General features: G+C 40.5%; 1 protein-coding gene across 4 annotated transcripts in view; it reads left to right on the top strand.

The window, feature by feature from the left end:
- The window catches only part of Npr3 (natriuretic peptide receptor 3), a 69,336-nt gene that overhangs the window by 39,101 nt on the left and 10,036 nt on the right, over window positions 1-20,199 (top strand). For all 4 annotated transcript variants that reach the window (XM_040272414.2, XM_005325655.5, XM_005325654.5 and 1 more), the window contains exon 4: window positions 14,399-14,534. In XM_040272414.2, coding sequence (XP_040128348.1) covers window positions 14,399-14,534 — 136 coding nt within the window. The remainder of the gene's footprint in view (window positions 1-14,398; window positions 14,535-20,199) is intronic.

The following is a 20,199-nucleotide window of genomic DNA, read 5'->3' on the forward strand; positions in this document are numbered from 1 at the left end:
TCCTTCTTTGGGTCCAGCCAGTTGTTAAAAGAGAGGAACTGGGTTGATATATTCCTGGGTATTCAACCCTCTTAACTGGTTATGAAATCTGAAAGTAGCTTGTACTTTAGGAAATTATTTTGGAATTGATATTTATCTTCTGACATTTTCCCCCTGCAGTGAACTTGCTTCATTTTATAAAGATCTAAAAACCTTACCCCTGCAGGCTATGATTGGAGGTGGGGATTTTATTTTTTTGTGATATAGTGAACAATTTGACTTTTGGCACTAATTTGAGGATCTTTATTATTTCTTCTATCTATCTATCTCTGTGTGGGTTAAAGAATAAATCTGAAGTCTGATAGATGTGTCTCTATCCTATTTTAGAGATCTTAAGGGGATTTAATTTCTTTTTTTTAATATATTATTTTTAAAGAGAGAAAGAGAGAAGAGAGAGAGAGAGAAAATTCCTTAATATTTTATTTTTCAGTTTTCGGTGTACACGATATCTCCTTTTTAAAATTTTTTTTATGTGGTGCTGAGGATCGAACCCAGCTCCCCGCACATGCCAGGCGAGCACGCCACCGCTTGAGCCACATCCCCAGCCCCATAATTTCTTTATTAATAATCAGTCTTGTATGAGATTGGCATACTAATTCTCTCATTTTCACCATACAAATTATATGCATTTAAATTTTAGGCCATTTTTCTTTTATATACTCATTGATGACATATGTATGTCCAAGAATTCCTTGAGCTGAACAGATTTTAGATTTAGTTCATTTATTTGGTGTCCTCTAGGAGCAAATATATTTTTCTGACCTCTTGACCAAGGTATAGCCATGCATGTGTAGTCAGGCCTGAAGATGGTTGTTGTTTGACCCTCTGTGCACACAGCAAGCTTGCTGAGCTCCTCCTTTGGGTAAAGATTGTGTAGGTGAGGACAACTCAGTGCCTGAGTAGTGGCTTTTGGTGGATCAAAACAGAAGGGAGGGGAGGGGATGGGATATGGGGATAGGAAAGATAGTAGAATGAAACAGACATTATTACTTTATGCGACTGCATGACCAATGTGATTCTATAACATGCACACTGAGAAAAATGAGAAATTATATCCCATCTATGTATGATATATCAAAGTGCATGAAAGCATTCTACTGTCATGTATAACTAATTAAAACAAAAAAAATTACAAAAAAAGAGATGGGATCAAATGAGCCTCTTAAATGAAACAAAAAGAAATCCAAGCTTAGAAATAGGAATGGATTAGACCCATTTAAGGAATAGTGCAACAATTCAGCTTGAATGGAGTGATTCCTTAGGACGATACATTGGAAAGATCTCTCTTTTTTTGAAGTGTGCTTCTCCACTGGCTGCACCCACACTGTGGTCTCCCAGTTCTCTGTCTATATTGCTGTGTGCGGCTGCTTCTTAGATAACTCCTCCTTTCTGCTTGCAGGACAAATGCTTTGTATTTCCCAAAGTTCTTCCTCTCTCTCTCTCTCTCTCTCTCTCTCTCTCTCTCTCTCTCTCTCTCTCTCTCTCTCTCTGTCCTCACTGTTTCTGGGCAATATATGTGCCTGTGCGGGTTGATCACCTCTATGTGGATAACACCTACATTTATGTCACTGGCTCCAGCCTCTCTCCTAAGTAGTAGGACCTCACTCCTCATTTCCCATCGGCATCTCTGCCAGAATAACACTGTGACTATTTACTTCCTCTCCTTACTGGGACTGCTCCATTCAGAGCTCTGAGACCAAGCAAAGGGGAAAAGTCAAGGAGGGTGGAATTCCGACTGAGTCCAAAGGGCTTGTTCTGCACACAGGAGAGTATAGGAAGGAGAGGGAATTGTGGTAAAACATGACTTCAGGGATTTGGAAGGTTGAGCATCTAGGTGATGATAAGGTTGAGTGTCTTGCTCCTCAAAGGGTGGTCCATGGAGCAGTGGCAATAACATCACCTGAGAGACTGTGGAAATGATGAAGCTTAGCCTTCCATCCCTGAGACCTACTGACTCATAATCTGCCTTTGAACAAGATCCTCAGGGGATCTGGACGCACATTAAAACCTGAGAAACATTGATTGAGAGTGTGTGTCTGAGTGTGAGTTGATGGTACGTGTCATAGTAATAGCTGTCAGGAAACCAAGAGGCTATGGTGTTGAATGCATGGATAGTGGACCAGGACATTGAGGTGGCCCACTGTGGCTGTGGTGCCAAGAAAGAATGTGAGTACTGCCGGCCTTCTTGATGCATACCTCCTGCCCTGGGATTGAGGAAAGGCCCTTGCACTAGGTAATAGTGGTATTTGACATAGACCTTTTGATGTGTCTGTTTTTTTAGACACTTTTTTTTAGTTAATATGTTTTCTCTTTTAAATTTTGTTTCTCTTTTTGTAAAAATATTTTTATTAGTGCATTATAGTCATACATAATATTGGGGTTCATACTGACACAATCATATATACATGTGATATAATTTGCTCCACTTCAGTCCCCAGGGCTTCCTCTTTTCTTCCCGTTCCCTACTCCACTTCCCTTCATTTAATGGTTTTCCTTCTATTTGTTTATAGTTTTTTTTTTAAAAAAAATTAGTGCTTTATAGATAAACATAAAGATGGAATTCACTGTGATATATTCATATGTGTTCATAGCATAGTTTGGTCAATTTAATTCCACTGCTCCTCCCTTTTCCCTTTCCTCTTCCCTCCCCCTCTCTCCCCTTTCTCTATTCCACTGGTCTCTCTTCTATTTTCATGTGTCTCAACTCTTTTTTTAAAAAAATTTATTTTGGATGTTGATGGACCTTTATTTTATTCATTTATTTATATGCAGTGCTGAGACTCAAACCCGGTGTCTCACACACGTTAGGCAAGCGCTCTACCACTGAGGCACAACCCCAGACCCATGTGTTTCAATTCTTAAAAAATTATAGCTATCCCTTAAACAATGAGCATTGACTTTATCTCAGTGAGTTTAATGAGACTAAGGCTTTTTTTTTCTGGATTCATGTCAGATTTACAATTTTTTCAGCAACTTGAAGCTGACTTTAACAACCCAATATCCAATATTACCTCCCATTCTTTTTTTATCCTGGTAGTGAAAAATTGTGTTTGCTAGGCAAAACTTCCTCATTCCCCTTCTTCCTGATGTGCAGATAACATCTTGGCGATCTTTATACATAATCAAGAAGTCAGATTTAAGTCTTCTAAAGAAGAGGGTGGTATCTTTGGCTCTCCGAGTGTGAGTTAGGTGTTTAGGGAGGAGTTTCACTTGATCCGTTCATTAGCTGATGCTGAAGGTGCTTGTTTGGAGTCAGGCAACTTTGGTCTTAGTTGCATTCTCCCCTCCTCTCTGCACCACAGTGGGCAAATCAGGCAACTGTTGTGGGTTCAGTTTTTCATTTGCACAATAGAGTTTTTGGACTTGATGAGCTCCCAGTTCCTTTCTAGTTGTGCAGTTTGTGATTCTGTAATTCTTTTGTACTGCTAAGATAAGAATGCCTATAAGGTTAAGATAATGCATCTCTGTAAGACATGTGCACTCAGGAGTCTCTTGTGTTGTGGCCAGTGTATTTATTAACCTCAGGTCATTATTCCACCTTTAAAAATATTGAGAATAGCTTCATGATTCAAATCATGATACATCTGTATCCAGAATATGTATCTAGAATACTTTGCCTAGTTGAGGTAGCTTTCTTAAGAGAAACAAGTCTCTGCACATTAGGAGAGTATGTAAGCCCTAAAGATTTTTAAAAATAATTAGAATGTCTTTAAGTTGCTCAAGAGAGTGGAAGAAGTTTGAAACAGGTTAACAAGATCCAGCTCTTCAAAAAAGATATCATAAGATGTAGCATTATCCAACCTCGTGAAGATTATGGGATATTCTTTAAAATTGGAGACTTAAGGGAGTTCTAAAACTGTAAACTTGAAGTAATACTTTAAGGATAGTTAAGAAGAATTGCTGGTTCTCCTGATAATTAGTAAGGATATGAAATTTATTATTGCATAGTTTCTAAAGACTATTTTAAAATGGGTTGCAGAATGTTTTAGATCAGTTCATTATGATGGGTCCCAAATGGGACTGAGGGGCATTTGGTATGTTGCCTTATTTATTTTAGGTTGATATTTGAGATCTGTAAGTGTCCTTTTAAAAAAAATTATTTTGGTTCAGAGATATAGAAACATAGTACTGAACTGAACAAAATATAAATGTTGACTTTAATATCATTATATATTTTTCTATGTTCTAAATGCACTCCCTGACTGTGGGAAAGCATCCAGGATTTTTCAGGTTTTGGTTGTTCATGTAGGGAACTGATTAACAAAAATACTTTAAAAAATAGCATATTTCAAAATATGTTCTCAGGTAGAGACAGAGCCAGGTTCCCATCACTCAGCTCCTGCGGTTGTTAGCTCTAACTTCATCTGTGTTTTCCCATCCTCATTCCAAACAGATCAAGACATCGTTGTTCCATCTGTAACTATTGTATGTGTCTAAAAGATAGACTTTCTATTATCTTGTCAAAATAGAATTTATATATAGTTAGCTGCATAGATCTTAGTTGTAGAATTTGGTTAGCTCTAGTAAACTTATTAATTCTTAAAAGCAGCACCTCATTCAAGATCTAGGACATTTGCACACCCACATGCATTTCCTTTGTGTTACTTCCCACCATCTCCCTAAGCAAGCGTTTTTCTTAATTTTGCCAGTTCTTGAACTCATAGAGCACATACCTTATGAGTGGAATCATACATTAAATGTTTTTGTGTCTGGCTTCCTTCACCCCATATGCTGTTTTGAAGATTTTTGCCTGGTGTTGCATATTATTGTAGTGTGTTCTTCTTCTTTTAAAAAATTGCTGAATAATATTCCATTGTATAAATATACTACAGTTAATTTATTCTTCTGGTGGTTTGTAGGTGTAGGTTTTTGTGTGTGTGTGTGTGTGTGTGTGTGTGTGTGTGTATGTATAAAACTGTGGTGTATTTATACAATGGAATGTTATTATTGTATAATATAAAATAATAACATAAATATTATTCCCCCTAATTTGGGATTTTCATGACTAAAGCCACAATGAGAATTCTTGTGGACATATGCTTTCATTTCTATCAAGTAAATATCTGGGAATGAAATTGCTGGTTATAACATAATGCATGTTGAATTTTATAAGAAACTACCAAAGTAGAACCATTTGACATTCCACCAGCCATGAATGAATGAGAGTTCCATGACGCTTCTGCACTTGCTCTTGCCTGCATCCTTATGTTAGCTATTGTGATGAATGTGAATATCATCCTGTTGTGGTTTTAAATTGTACTCTGCTGATGACTAGGAATGTATAGCCTCTTTTCATATGCTTCCTGGTCACTTCACTTTGTGTCTTCTGCTGTGTTTTAAATTGGGTTATTTGACTTTTTGTTTTTGACTTAAATTTTTTTTTAATATTCAGGATATAAGTCAGATATATATGTATTGGATATTTTCTCTCTTGCTTTTTAATATTTTTAATGGCACATTTCAATGAGCAATTTTCTATTTAAATGAAATCAATTTCTTTTATGTTCAGTCCTTTTTTTGGTATTGTCTTTAATAACAACTTGCCAGCACCGACATCACAGTGATATTCTCCTGTTTTCTTTTAGAGCTTTATAAAAGTTTTAACTTTTGTTCAGGTCTATGATCTATTACAAATGAGTTTTTGTATCTGCTGTGAGCAAAGAATCAAGTTTTAATTTTTATCTGTCTTTTTTTGTCCTACCACCATGTCCTGAAGACTTTATTTTTTTCCATTGAATTGCTCATCTACCTTAGCCAAAACTCAAATGACTGTTTGTGATTTTTAGACTCTACTCTGTCCCATCAGTCTATCTTTTTTTATACCAATTCATGGTAAATACTGAAGCTTTATAGTAATATTGAAATCTGGTAATGTAAGTCCTCTAATTTGTTTTTCTCTTTCAAGGAAGTTTTGCCTATTCTAAGATATTTCCTTTTAATGTATAAATATTAGAATTGACTTTCTGATTTCTTTAAGAAAAACCTTCCTGTGATTTCTGATCTGGATTATATTGATCTATAGAATAATTTTGGAGAAAATTTACATCTTGAATATATTGGTTCTTCTAATCCTTGTACTTAAGATATTTCTCCGTTAATTGGGCTTTCTTTAATTTCTATCAGCAATGTTTGAAGTTTTCTGTGGGGAGGTCCTGCACTTTTTGATTATTATTTTTTGATAATAACCTTATGTCTTTTGATGTTGCAAATAACCTTATGTCTTTTGATGTTGCAAACCAAAATAAAATAATCCCCGTTTCATTGTTTGTTGCTAGTTTACAGAAATACAACTTATTTTGGTATACTGACATTGTGTATTGTTTGTTTGTTACACTGGCATATTTTCTACTGATGCATCATCACAGACTCTTCTGCAGTCTGGATAGGCTTTTAAGCCTATTTAGTGAATCTTTCCCTTTTCAATATTGTACTTTTCAATTCTGTAATATTCATTTGTTCTTTTTTTATAGCTTCCATTTCCCTGCTGAAATCCTTCATCTGGTAATTTTTGTTTGTTTGTTTTTTCTTTAGGTTATTAAACACTTGATAATAGCAACTTTAAAGAATTTATCCTAGTTCCAGCATTTGAATTATCTCAGGGTCACTTTCTAGACATTCTTTTCTTTACTACAGGCCAACTCCCTGCCCCTGCACATCTAGTAGTTTAAACTTTTATGCTGAATGTTAGTCTTAGGATGAATCCTTAGTCTTTGGACATAGCCTTGACTTCCTAGGGTGCCCTTGGTTCCCAAGAGTCTCTAACTTGGTGTTATTCAAGCTCCAAACTATCTTGATTGCAGAAGATCATAGTGCAAACTTTCCATTGGTCTTCCAGCCTTCCACTGAACTTACAGGTATTTCCTCTGGGCGTGGTGCAGGTTAGGATCAGCCAAAGGTAGATGAAGTTTATAGACAAAAGGTGTTCCCCTTTTGGGGATTTTCCCCTGCAGAAGTTATTCCCTGAACTTATGCCCTCGGTGTTTGTTCTCAATTACATCCTGAACTCAAAAGCCACAAATCCTGTCACTTTCTGTTTGAGTCCCATCTACTCCTTGCTTCTTGGACCAGGGAGGAAAATCCATGTAAGTTTAGTTCCATGCAGTGTGGTTCTCTGCCTTTCAGGGGCCACATATATTGCAACTATATTACTTTTGGTCACTTCCTAGAGCTTTTTTTAAAAAAAAATTTGGTCTTGAGTGTATAATGGTAATTTTGTAGCATTAACTGGGTACAGACTATTCTGCTACTACTAGAACTCTCTTTAAAAATACTATTATCACACCCAAAAGTTGACAATAATTCCTTAACTTTATCCATAAATGGTGTCCAAAATGTAGGAAATTAAGTTTCTTGTGAGGGAGATGAAATTTAGCTTGATCGCAAATTATTGATGGAAAAGATTTCTCAAGCAAAAATTGATCTTTCTCATCCACAGATTGAGATTGTTAGTTTCAGGATGTGCTTCTCTTAATAGCCTGAAAACCTTACCCATGGCAATAACTCCTGAACCAATTTTATGGCAACCTGAGCTGGTAAAGAGCAAAGAAGGCCTTTGAGCATCTAGAATAGAAATGTGATTTATTAATTTTATCACAGGAGAGTCTCTCAAATCCTCATTTAGACCTGATTTACCCTTTTTGATTTGTTTTGAGATGGTATCTTGCTATGTTGCCCAGGTCTGCCTTGAACTCCTGGGCTCAAGTAATCCTTCTGTCCCAGCCTTCTGAATAGTTATATGCCACAGTGCTTAGTTTATTCTTACTTTTGCTTTTCTAACTTTTTTTTCTTTGGTGCTGGGAATTGAGCCTATGCCTTCACCCTAGGGAAGCACTTTATCACTGAGCTAAACCATCAGCCCTACCCTTATATTAAGTATGGCTATAACAAGCCTTGCAATTTCTTTATAGAATATTAATATTAGCAAGTGAAAGAGAAGATTGCAAGCTAGAGGCAGGCACAGACAGAGTAGAAGGAAGTGACAGGTGGTAATGGAGTCACCTTGAGTGCAGTTTCTGAATTAGATGTGGGTCTGAGTCAGATATACTTATGGTATTGGTTGTGCATCCCGAGCTTATGCAGTGTCAGGGTGCCCAGGCATGAAAAAGCATTACATTGGTGAGGTAATCCCAGCTACTCAGGAGGCTGAGACAGGAAAGTCGCAAACTTAAGGCTAGCCTGAATAACTTAGCAAGAACCTGTCAACAACAACAACAACAACAATAATAGAGGGTTGGGGATGTAACTCATAGATAAAGGACTGGCCTAGCATGCACCAGGCCCTGGCTTTAGTTCTCATATTGGGGGAGAAGTGCAGAATCAATGAGTGAAAACACAAGTTTGCACTAGGGGAACCTGAAGAAGCAAGGAAGACCTTGGGTGGTTCAGAGTCTTCAGCAGGAACAAGTTTGAGTGGCTCATAGAAGGTTGTGTGAGGGTCCTGGGAGGAAATAGAAGCCAATCTTATAGAAAATGGAAGAAACCTAATAAAGGTACTATTAGCAGAGATACTTGTGGGATTGAAGAAAACTAGGAAAGGATGGCAGAGAACTCCAAGGATTGCAAAAGAGGAATTTGCTCATGTCTAGATTCCATGTGACCCCTGTGCTCAGCCTCTACTGCCATCCCAGTCATTATGGGAGGTGAATGAGGAGTCATGACTTAATGATCTCCCAAGACAAGTTTTCTTTAATAAGCTATTTTTTCTAGATTATGAGAGAGAAGAAAAATTTATCTGCAGGCAGCTCTCTCTAGGCTGTAAGATCTGTTAATTTGTTAGTCAAGGGCATTGCTATATGGATGGAGCTGATCCCAGGATAGAGACAGATGTTAGGGAAACTTAGAGCAAACTCCTACCCCAGGAAGTCATAACTTCAACCTGGGAAGAAAGAAGGCTGCCAAGCACAGAACCATAGGTGGAGATCTCAGCTGTCTCAACCTAACTACCCTGTGCATTTCTCAAAGTTCAACTAAGATAAAGGGGAGGATGTTTAGTTTAATTCCCTCAAAGCTAAAAAAGTCATCTATAAAAGCCCAAGTGTGAATTCCACGAAGATAAGCACAGTATAGAAAAGCAGATGTGGGGATGTCTATCAGCATGAGTGAGGCCCCCTAGGTTTGGGGTTAAGGAGTTGGGTGATGTCACTTGATACATGACGGCTTGCAGTTATTACCCTAAATTGTAGACTTCTGATTTTATGATTTAAAAGGAAATTGAATGAAAGCAGATGCTTTGTTTTTGAAGAAGAGAAGTTGCATGTAAAGTGTTCAACAGATGTAGAAATTCTTTGACATTTTGGCTACCGGTGTAGCATTCCTAGGCCACATCTGCTATCTTCCGTCTCCAGTGGTCCAGGAGAGCTGGACAAGGTTCATATGCAGGGCCTTTTTACTAATTGGACAATGTAATGCTGTCATCATTGGCTTTTAAGGAGGAAGGTCAGGTCATGGACTTTTGCTTGCTCTCCATCAAAATTTTGCTTTCCCCATCTGCCCTTCAGCTGAATGGGAGGTTAAAAGTCATGTCATTTTCAAAGGACTCTTAAGGAATTCTGCCCAAACCCTCTGCTTCCCTCTTGCACTGAGAACCACTGGTTTGTGGCAAGGAAGATAGATCCACCGAGTGATACATGTGAGTTCATGTGTATACCACAAGCAACACTCTTTGTATACCACAAGCAACATGCTGGACCTGCCTTGCTTTCCTTTGAACTCTGGTAGTGTTCTTCTAGGACCTTCTATCTCACAGCTTCACAGGCTTCCTCAGATATGCATGTGTCCTCATGTGACATGTCACTCCCTTTTAAACAACATCTGAGGCATGCAGCAGCCTTTGCTCTTATTTGTTTGGAATATAAGCATTGAGAAATTCATTTAAACATGAATTTGCCACCTCCTTCACAGGAATGAAGAAGATGCTGTCCAAAGTCACTGATAGGAGCCAAGTCATGAATGCCAACTCTTTATGCTCAGTTAAAAAACAAAAACAACCCCCACCCCAAGATGTCTATTCAGCTTTTGCTGTGATAGGGAATTTTCAAAAACTCTAATGAGGAGATGTGGCCGGCAGGCACTATTAGGGATGAAGGCCCTCATGCATGCACTTCCGAGCACACAGCCCACCTCTGTGTGTGTACGGAGCAGCTGTGCTCTCTGGTACAGGTTGCAAACTGTATTGTCCTCTTAATGTAGCTGTTCAGTGTCTATCAGAGGAATGACTGCCTTTAGGAATTTGATGACCTATGGCTAGTGATGGTAAGGGAGAGCTTTCTGGCTAGAAAAATGCTAAATGCTAAAACAAGTTACTCAGGTGAGGGAATCCCATTTTCTGTGATTGGAAATAATGGCATGATCTGTGTTAGTCAGAACTTAGAGGATCAAGTGATGTTGTGTCCAGAGGCAGGGGGACAGACCAGATGACCTGATTCCTTTCTGCTTGGAGGCCCAGTGGAAAGTGTTCCTAAGACAACTTAATACTTTGTTTTTTTCTCTCTCTCTCTCAGTTCCTCCCCTTAATTTGCACTTCCAATTTTCAGTGTCTGTAATGTGCTAACGGGCTTTCCTCCCACTAAAAAAACACGTGTAGATGTGAAAATGTTCTCCTCGAGAAAAGACGGTCTCTAGGGTTTTGCTTCTGGCTTGAGGTCTTATGAGGTAGGTGTTATGAAACCTCCTCCGCAGCAGGCTAGGGTGCCAGCAAACCTCGGCAGGGTCAGCAGCTCACCTGCTAAATTTGGCAGGAGAGGGAGACACTCAGCCACTTTGAGAGGAAAGGAGGTAAATGTTGCGATGCTCTTACAAATCGAGATAGACCGAGTTTTCAGACCCGAGCTTGTGTTCAGGGCTTATCTATCCTCTTCTTTTATGTAACCTGTTGGACAAATAATCTAAGTGCATCCTTCTCAGGCAGATAATTGCTTTTCCCATCCTGGATTGTACAGGGCGTATCAAGAAGGGAGACAAAGAAAGGTCAGACAGAGCGGGGCTGGGGCACATGTGTGGAGTGTCAGGTGGCCAACGTCAGTGTGGGAACCTTGGTTGAGGATTTTGAGAACAGGACAGGAGGAGAAGGAAGGGAGGTGGGCAGGTGAGGCCCACTTGTACTTTACAATTTAAGCTGGGGTATTCTAGGAACCCCAGGATCCAGGAGCTTATAGAGCACAACACTTGAGTACAGAACACAGGGAGACTGAGAAGAGCAATGCTCTTTTGGTCTTCAAAACAAGGAAGGGATTAAACTAGGGCTTTTCTAAAAGGCCTGCATTTTTGTGATTCCATGACTTCCTCTGTAACATCACCAAAGAGAAGACAGAGCTTTTGAAAAAGAAGTATGGCTTCAGAATTAAGTGACACAGCTAAAGTCTACTTGTTAAAATTCATCTGCATGCATGCTTTCTCAAACCCTGATGACTTCAGGGCCTGAGCAAAAATTTCACATTCCTTTGGAAAATTGAGTTAGCACAGCCAAAGCAGCAGAAAATTATCTTTGACCAGTAGATTTTATTTCTGTATCTTTTTTTTTTTTTTTTGTCCAAGAAAATAATGGCCTTGGGACATAAGCTTGATGGCCAACATTACCAGTGCTTCACTGTCCCAGGGACTGTTATCAGGTGTTCTATGGGCACTAGTTCATTGAAGCCCTGGAAAAGCCCTACGAGGTTCTAACTCCTGCTTAAGGGATGGGAACACTAAAGATTGGAGAGCATAAGTGACGTCAAGGCTGGGCCTGGACTGTGGCTGCAGCCAGCCATCTCGGCTCTCCTGTGAACCTGCACTCTATCTCACCCTCAGCTCTCCCGGCGGGTCAGTGCGATTGACCAACTTGGGCTGCACCCAGGGCAGAATCAAGGTTATGGCCATGAGGAAGTAAGAGGGCATCAATGAGGGGTCATAGTTTCTGCTAAGTGTTTGATGGTTTGATGGGATCTGTCATGCCTGTGAGTGAGTCACTTACTTCCTATGCTCCTTTTGGAATTAGAAGCTAAGCAGGATCCCTGGTTTGTGACTATCCATCTCTAGGTAGCTAAAGCCAATAGCAGGTGCTGATTCTGTCAGATGCTATTTGAAGTCTTACATTCACTGATTCTTTTTTTTTTGAAACAGAACTTAGTTTAATTGAACTTTTCCATAAAATCATTAGATGAGAATATGTTTGACTTGTAGAGAATCTTATTATTCTCTTTTAAAAATTTTTAAATTTGTTCTAATTAATTATTAGAATGCATTTTGACACATTGTACACAAGTGGAGCATAACTTCTCAATCCTCTGGCTGTACATGGTGCAGAGTCATCCCAGTAGTGTAATCACACATGTATACAGGGTAATAATGTCTGTCTCATTTTACCTTCCTTCCCTTCTCCACAGCCCCACCCCTCCCCTCACTCCCCTCTGCACAATCCCGCCAGACTATGGATCAGCATTGTCTTATTAGAGAAAACATTTGGCCTTTGGGTTTTGGGGATTGGTTTATTTCACTTAGTGTGATAGTCTCTGCTTTTATCCATTTATTGGCAAATGCCATATTTTGTTCTTTTTCAAAGCTGAGTAATATTCAATTATGTATATGTACCACATTTTCTTTATCCATTCATCTGTTGAAGGGCATGTAGGTTAGTTCCATAGTTTAGCCATTGTGCATTCAGCTGCTATAAACATTGATGTGGCTGTGTCACTGTAGTATGCTGATTTTTAGTCCTTTGGGAATAAACCGAGGAGTGGGATAGCTGGGCCAACTGGTACATTCACTAATTCTTTTAAGCCTAACAGCCACCTGTGAGATAGGTACTGTTATTGCCTTCATATTCCAGATGAAGAAGCTGAGGCTTGGAATGGTGCCAAAACATGGTGAGGAGGTGACAGGGCTGCAAAGGGGACCCCGGCTCTTGAACCAGTATTTTAAGCTGTTTTTCATCCCTGGGATTTGGCAGACCTGGAACATTTGCTTCTGGAACACAAATAGGACTCCTCAACCTCAAGGGTGGAAGGAGGCCAGGAGGAGCAGGACATTGAGCTGAGGTCTGTCCCGTAAAGAGCCCGTGTTTGACCTGAGGACGCAGGGCCAGTTGTGGTTCTCTTCTGCTGGGGCAGGTGGTGCCTCACACAAGAGCTTCCCGCTGGGCCCCTGAGGGACGCCCCATTTGTTCTGACGCCTTGAGGTTCCATCATTGACACTTTCTCCTGAGAGAAGGTGGCTTGGGTTCGACTTTTGCCACCCCTGTTAGGCCTCTCCGACTTCCCTTCCCCAACCCATAATGTTGACTTCTCTTTCTCTTGTGCCCTGAACAGACCTCTGACACAGCCCTAGGGACACTTCAGAGTCCATAAAAGAGTCACAGTAGCGCTGGCTCATATTCGTTGACTACTTGACGTGTGCTCACATCATGCCTTAAGCACCCTAGGCCGCTGTGCCAAGTGGTTCTTGTAACCACCCCGTGAAGCAGGTGCTAGTCTCATGGTCAATATGTAGAGGAAAGAAACAACGCTCACCATCATTAAGTGACAGCTCCAAGTTCACAGGGCCATCTTTTTTTTTTTTTAAATTTTTTATTATTTTTTTAAATGAAACTGTAAGTTGCCAGAGGGCAGGGCCACCTTCACTAGAGACAGAACTCCATAGGTCGCACTGACGGCCCAAGCTCGTCACCCATTGCTGTCGGTGGCACTTGGCAGGGGTGGAAAGAGGAATTGAGGTGTCATGTCTGATAGAGGCGAGACACCAGCCCTGGCCCCTCAGGCAGGCAGAAGTCATGGTGCACATTCTTCTCTGCTTCTTTAGCACTAGGTATTACCAGGCACCCCGTAGAGTTGAGTATGGATGAATGGGTTCCTGCTGTTCTTGTAGCATATTCCACAGTAGAGCCTAGAGAGATCACCGAGGCTGTTGAAGGTGAAGAAAATCTTGGGATGTGGGGGTGTTGGGGTCTTGTTGAAGTAGAGAGCAGAAGTGTGAGAGGAGGACACTCCTGAGAGGCAACTATTGGCAAAGGCCGGTATGCCTGGGACACTTCACCTGGCCAATGTTTTTTTTTTTTTTTTCACAATACCTTTATTTTATTTTCATGTGGTGCTGAGGATTGAACCCAGTGCCTCATGCATGCGAGATGAGTGCTCTACCTCTGAGCCCCAACATAGTCCTAATGTGTGTGATTTTCTTGGCTTCTGTAACACCCACACAGGGGGAGAGTTTTCTTCACTAAGCCAGTGCCAGGAAAACTATGACATGACTCTAGTTAGTTCCCCTCTGCCCACCCCTGCATTGCTCACGGACCCCCAGACCACTTGTTAACTGTTGTGATTGCTTCTGTTACGTGGTGAATGTGTCAGCTGGTCTTTGGGATCACCCAACGGGGCTTTCTTTCCAGGTGAACATGTTCGTTGAAGGATTCCATGATGCCATCCTCCTCTATGTCCTGGCTTTACATGAAGTACTCAGAGCTGGTTATAGCAAGAAGGATGGCGGGAAGATTATCCAGCAGACCTGGAACAGAACATTTGAAGGTAGGGATTTGATCTACGTGGAGACAGCATTGCAGTCCACTGAGCGGCTGCTTCGGTGGGTCTCTTTCTCTCTGTTGATCTGTGGGACCTTTCGATGTCTTGCTTTTCCTAGTTTAAAAGTATGGATAAAAATCAAGATCAACCCACCTTATAGGCTTGTGAAAAATTAAATGAAATTAGGTTATGTGGATGTGCTTTGAGAAGGTCCCACCAAAATAGGAAATATCTTCTTGTCTTCTGATTATTTAGGTAGCAACTTTATGCTTTTTCAATTCACATTGAACACAAGCTTCATTCGCAGCAGGACAATCGGTTTGTGAAGAAATCCCAGGTAGACATTCCTTGTTCAGACTGTGTTGGTTTTTGCGACGCTCTGAAGACACTGCTGTCGTGGTTAAACCTGGTGATTAAAGATGGTGTGCAGGTCCACCTGGGCCCTCTGCTTTTATTTACTTTAAAAATGGCTAATATTCTCCTTCTCTCTCCCCCACTCCACTCTTTCTTTGGGTACTGGGGCTTGAATCCCGGGCCACTTAACTACTGAGCTATATCCCCAGCCCTTTTTATCTCTTTATTTTGAGACAGGATCTCACTAAATTGCTTAGGAACTCGCTAAGTTGCTGAGGCTGGCCTCAGACTTGCAACTCTTCTGCCTCAGCTTCCTGAGTTGCTGTAGTGTTGCTTTATTAAAAATAGAGAAGTCTGAGAACAACAGCAGCGGTGGGGAGGCCTATAACCTAAACACTCAAGCAACCTCATTTGACATTTACAAATTATATACAAATGAGACTTTTGTTGGCTGACAAATTTAAACAGTACAAAGTGAAAAGTTAAAGTTTTCCTTTCCACTCTAATGCTCTTTCCCCAATGCCATCAATATCAACAGTTTCCTATGTGCTCCTGTCTAGAATTATTTTATGCCTTCTGCTTGCATGTATACTTTTAAACAAACGGATCATATGAGAACTTCATTTTTCATCTTACCATTTTCCTGCTTGTATGTCAAATAAAAGAATTTTTCTGTATGAGCACTCATAGATCCAACATACAATGAGAATTATATATTATTCCACCTTATGGCTGTACCAGAATTTCTTAACTCAACTTTTAAGTGTTTACAGTTTTTGCTGGTATACAATATGCTATCACAGGTTTCTTGCCCATTTTAGTAAATTTTTGTGAATATTTCCAACAGAGAACATGCCTAGTTGTGAGATTTCTGGGTCTAAAAATACTTTGGTGCTTTATAAATTGCATTAGATATTGCCAAATCGTCTTTCAGAAAGGTCTACTAATTTATATTCTCCCAACAATGTACAGAAGAGTACAGGTTTACTCTAACCTCAAAAAACCAAAAAAAAAATCTAATATGGGAATATTCATTCATTGATTCATTGGACAAACATCCTCTGAGTACCTGCTATGTACCAGGCAGTATTCAAGGTGCTGAGGATTTGCCAGTGAACTAAAAATGTTCCCTGTGATCAGTTGAGCTTACATCAAGAGGGAGGAACAGAGAGTTAAAAGGCATTCCATTTCAGGGGTTATGAAGTGAAGCAGGGTAGGGAGGCAGAAGGAGCTGGTTCAGTGGTCAGGGAAGGCCTGCCTGAGTTGGCAGTTGGTAGAGACCTGAGAAGGGGGAGAGGTTATGGAGCTGTTGAGGAAAACCCTGCAGGAGGAGCAGCAATTGCAGAGAGCCTCACTGTCCCCGGTTACAAAGTGCACTGTCCCCTGAGGAGCGGGGAGTCTGTGTGACTGACTCCTCCTGTGTGGGCAGTGTAATAGGGGTCAAAACCAGGCAGCCTGTGGACCCAGATGCCTTGCTGAGGAACTGGGCTCCATTTGGGTGATTTGGAAAGCCACCCATGGGTTTAGAGTGATAGTCATCTGCATTATTTATTGAAATAAACTGTAGTATGCTGAGGGGCTTCTTCTGAGAACCATTAACTTAAGTGCAGATGAAAGGACCAGGGATCAGGACCCTCACCCCAGCCACTGGCTAATAACCTCTGTCCTCTGGGCTTCTCTTTCTTGACCTGCTTGGTCAGGAGGTTGGACTAGCTGATGACTGGCAAGGACTCTTCTCCCAGTTCTACGTTGTGCTAACTCTTCCTTTGACCCTTTCATGGATTGGGGTATGCAGATGCATGTCTTTGTAATCACACTAGAGAAAAATCTCAACATCAGGAACAACCAAGTCCAGGTTTTGGGCGCTTTTTATTTTTTCCCCATGAAGGTCTCCTAACCACTCTACGGCCTCACCTTGTCCTTAGTCATTACAAAGGTTAGGACAGAAGGAAGGGGTCAGGCTTCATTTAGTGTTGTCTGGGGAACAGCCATGGTGGCCATTGGTGGATTTCATTTTTCCATGGTGGTTTCAATGGATGCCATGTCTTACTTGAAACCAGAGTGACATCTCCTTTACTCTGGGCTGATAGTCGGATGTGAGTAAGTCTCTAGAGTGATCTTGCTTTACCTCTCACTGCTTTAGCTGAGGAGCTGGGATCAAACAGGGTGATTCAAGGGGCACATTAGGACAAGGTCGAATTTCCCAGAAGCTGTGCACAATACGCAGAGAAGCCCATGTGTGGGGACACAACCTTGGTCGGCCACATCCCATTTGTAGCTGTTACTCACTCCGGGTGTGGTCATCTGTTCTTGGTCTTTTGACAGAGGGACAGAAGCCAGAGTTGGGGGATGCTGGAGGGCACCGCTGAGGGAGGTCATTAAGGGAAGGACAGGTGCCCATGGTGGTTGGAATATAGTTTTTTTAGAGCCAGGGCATGGGATGGATTTTCCTGTGGGCCATCTTGATTAGATATTTCCTTTCCAGAGTGGGGTCTACACATCAATATGAAATGAATCCTGAAACAATCAATTGTCTAGTTCAGTCTAAAATTAGCATCCCGTATGTCCAAATGTAAAGATAATTGAAGCCAAGATAAGTTTTGGGTTTGAATGGTTTGCAGAGCCTTTTTATTTGCTAAACAATGATCCATTTGAGGGTAGGCCCCCAAAGAACGCTAAGATATCTGTATGAAGAAAAACCTTAACCTTCCTAAAATTAAAAACAATTTTAATTTTAGTGGTCACCGTAAGTGATCATTAAGTTGTCAAGGTAAAAATACTCTGGATGTTATTTGACAAATTTGGATTTTATTGCCACGAACCCTGTGATCAACTCTCAAGACTTTCAATAAATGGCTTGGGAAGAAGCTGAGTTTCCTCTGTGTGAGAGGTCAGAGTGACAGCGTAAATAGGACTGTGGCTCAGACCTTGAGCTCCGTCCACTACAGGCAAATAGAGATGAGGGGAAGGTCTCATTACTCATGGACAGGAAAATTCTGCTGTCTGCCTGACAATCTCGCCTTATGTTCGATACTCTCAGGTGAAATCTCACTTTGCTAATAGGCCATCCTGAGGGTTCTCACCCCCTTTCTTGGCAGAATTGTCAAAACTTAAAGGTGTAATGAGGTCTTGGATTACTAGGGCCACCTTGCCTTATAAAATACTCTGAAAAACACTTAGCAGGACACACCCTCTCAAACACCTCTGCAGAGAAAGATAAATGGTTTTGGATAGCCAATATGACACGCACACACACACACACACACACACACACACACACACACACCATATTTATTGCTTAAATGTTTAAACATTTTATAGCCTGTTAAGGATACACAAGTTAAAGATAGGTGTATTCTTTATAACCAGTCTATATTAAGAAGACAAAAAATCAGGATGAATGGTAGCTCCATTCTGTTTCCAGCAAAGTAGACCAAAGTCTGGAAAAATCAGTGGACCTTAAAACCACAGCCCAAAGGACAGTAAACCCAAATACTTGCCCTCTCCAGACCACACCAGAGGATGGAACTTTCCCTTGGGATGCTTTTCCCCAGACAACCATTTTACTGGAGCCATCGGCACTTCCCAAGAGACCCAAATCAATAGAAATGCCAATTAAGAATTACATGGAACTCCCCCAAAATAAGACAAATAGCTTTAGTTAATCAGAATGTGGCTGATGTAAGCATTCTCCAACTTAGTGAATGAAAATGAGAATACAGATGTATTTAATATCAGCTCATCATTGCTGGCTGAAGCAAGTGTGTGTTGTTTTCTCCACTCTACGTTTCAGCCTTACCTCTTACTGTACTCCTTCATGCATATGGGCCATCTCCCTGGAAACCTCACAGTTCTTCTGGTTCTTCTTGGCCTCTCTGCCTTGGTAAATACAAATAGGCCAACCTTTCTGCCTATATACTCACACTTCTCAATTGCTGCTTGTCTCAATTGCTACTTCCTCCCATGTACCTATAAAATCCCTGCTTTTTTACTGAATCCCCTCTCATTCTCCAACTCAATGAGCTAGTTCATTCTCTGAGAGATTGGGCATGGTCAGGTGTTTTCTGTCTGACCTCAAGCAAAGTAACAATAATAGTAATTATAAGATAAATACAGGATAAGCATCTTTAATTAAAATATTTGAAATTCAAAGTGCTCCAAAATCCAAAAGTTTTTGAGTGCTGAAATGACACTGCAGGTGGAAAGTTCCTCACTGTGAAAATTTGTTTCATGCACAAAGTTATTTAAAATATTATGTAAAATTAACCTTCTGGCTATGTGCATCAGATGTCTATGAAACATAAATGAATTTTCTGTTTAGATGTGAGTTCCATCCCTAAGATATCTCACATCTTATATGTAAGTGTTCTAAAATATGCAAAACCCTGAAACCCAAAACATTTCTGGTCCCAAACATTTGGTAAAGAATCTCAATCTGTAGTATTAGCAATAGTGGTAGTTATAACACCAGAAGGAAACACCTAACTTCTCTTAAATATGTGTCGGAGTGCTTTACCTGTTTTATCCCATGTCATCATCTCTCCTGCCCCTCGGGAGGGAAGTGTTATGATGCATCTTTTACAGTTATGGTGACTGATACTCAGGGATAAGTGCCTGGCCCAAGGTCACAAAGGCAGGAAATGTTAATGCTGGAATTCAGTGCAAGCAGTTAGACTCTTGGGTGAGCCAGTTCAATCCCCAGTTCAGTCTGTCCTTCTCTTGAGCAGAGAATGTGTCTGATTAAAGTTGGCCTCAGCTGCCATACTAATTCAGCACCTAGTCCTCTTTCAGACACGTGGATAAATAATGAGCCCATGGGGATGAAGAAGAATAGTGCTTCAGCTGTTGGTTCTGATGACTCATGAAGGAGCCCTCTGCTTTCCTGTATAGGAAAGAAGCCTGTTTCAAGCCTGTTCATGGGGTCTTGGGCCTGGAATGATTTTTCTTTGGTAACATTTTTCCAGTGATAATGAAACCTATGAAAAGGCTGTGAATGTACCCCACCTCCACTGCCTACTCAGCCATTTTTTAAGAAAAATTGATAAAAAAAAACTCAGGAATAAGCATGCTGCTTTCAGGATTAGTCTTAATCTTTTTTTTTTTTTTAACCATACTCTCCAAGGAAGATCATTTATTTCTCTTTCTTTTCATTTTTAAATGGAGAAATGTTAAGAATTTAGGAATGCAGACACAGATGAAATTACAATGTCTTTCCAAATGCCAACAAAAATGCCGAAGTCTGATGAGATTCCCTGTGGCATGAATTTGTTTAAAGAAATCCTCTCAATTCATTTTCTGGTTCTTCTTGGCAGACAGA

This window comes from Ictidomys tridecemlineatus, chromosome 1 (genome assembly GCF_052094955.1).
Source record: "Ictidomys tridecemlineatus isolate mIctTri1 chromosome 1, mIctTri1.hap1, whole genome shotgun sequence".
In the NCBI taxonomy this organism is placed as follows: domain Eukaryota; kingdom Metazoa; phylum Chordata; class Mammalia; order Rodentia; family Sciuridae; genus Ictidomys; species Ictidomys tridecemlineatus.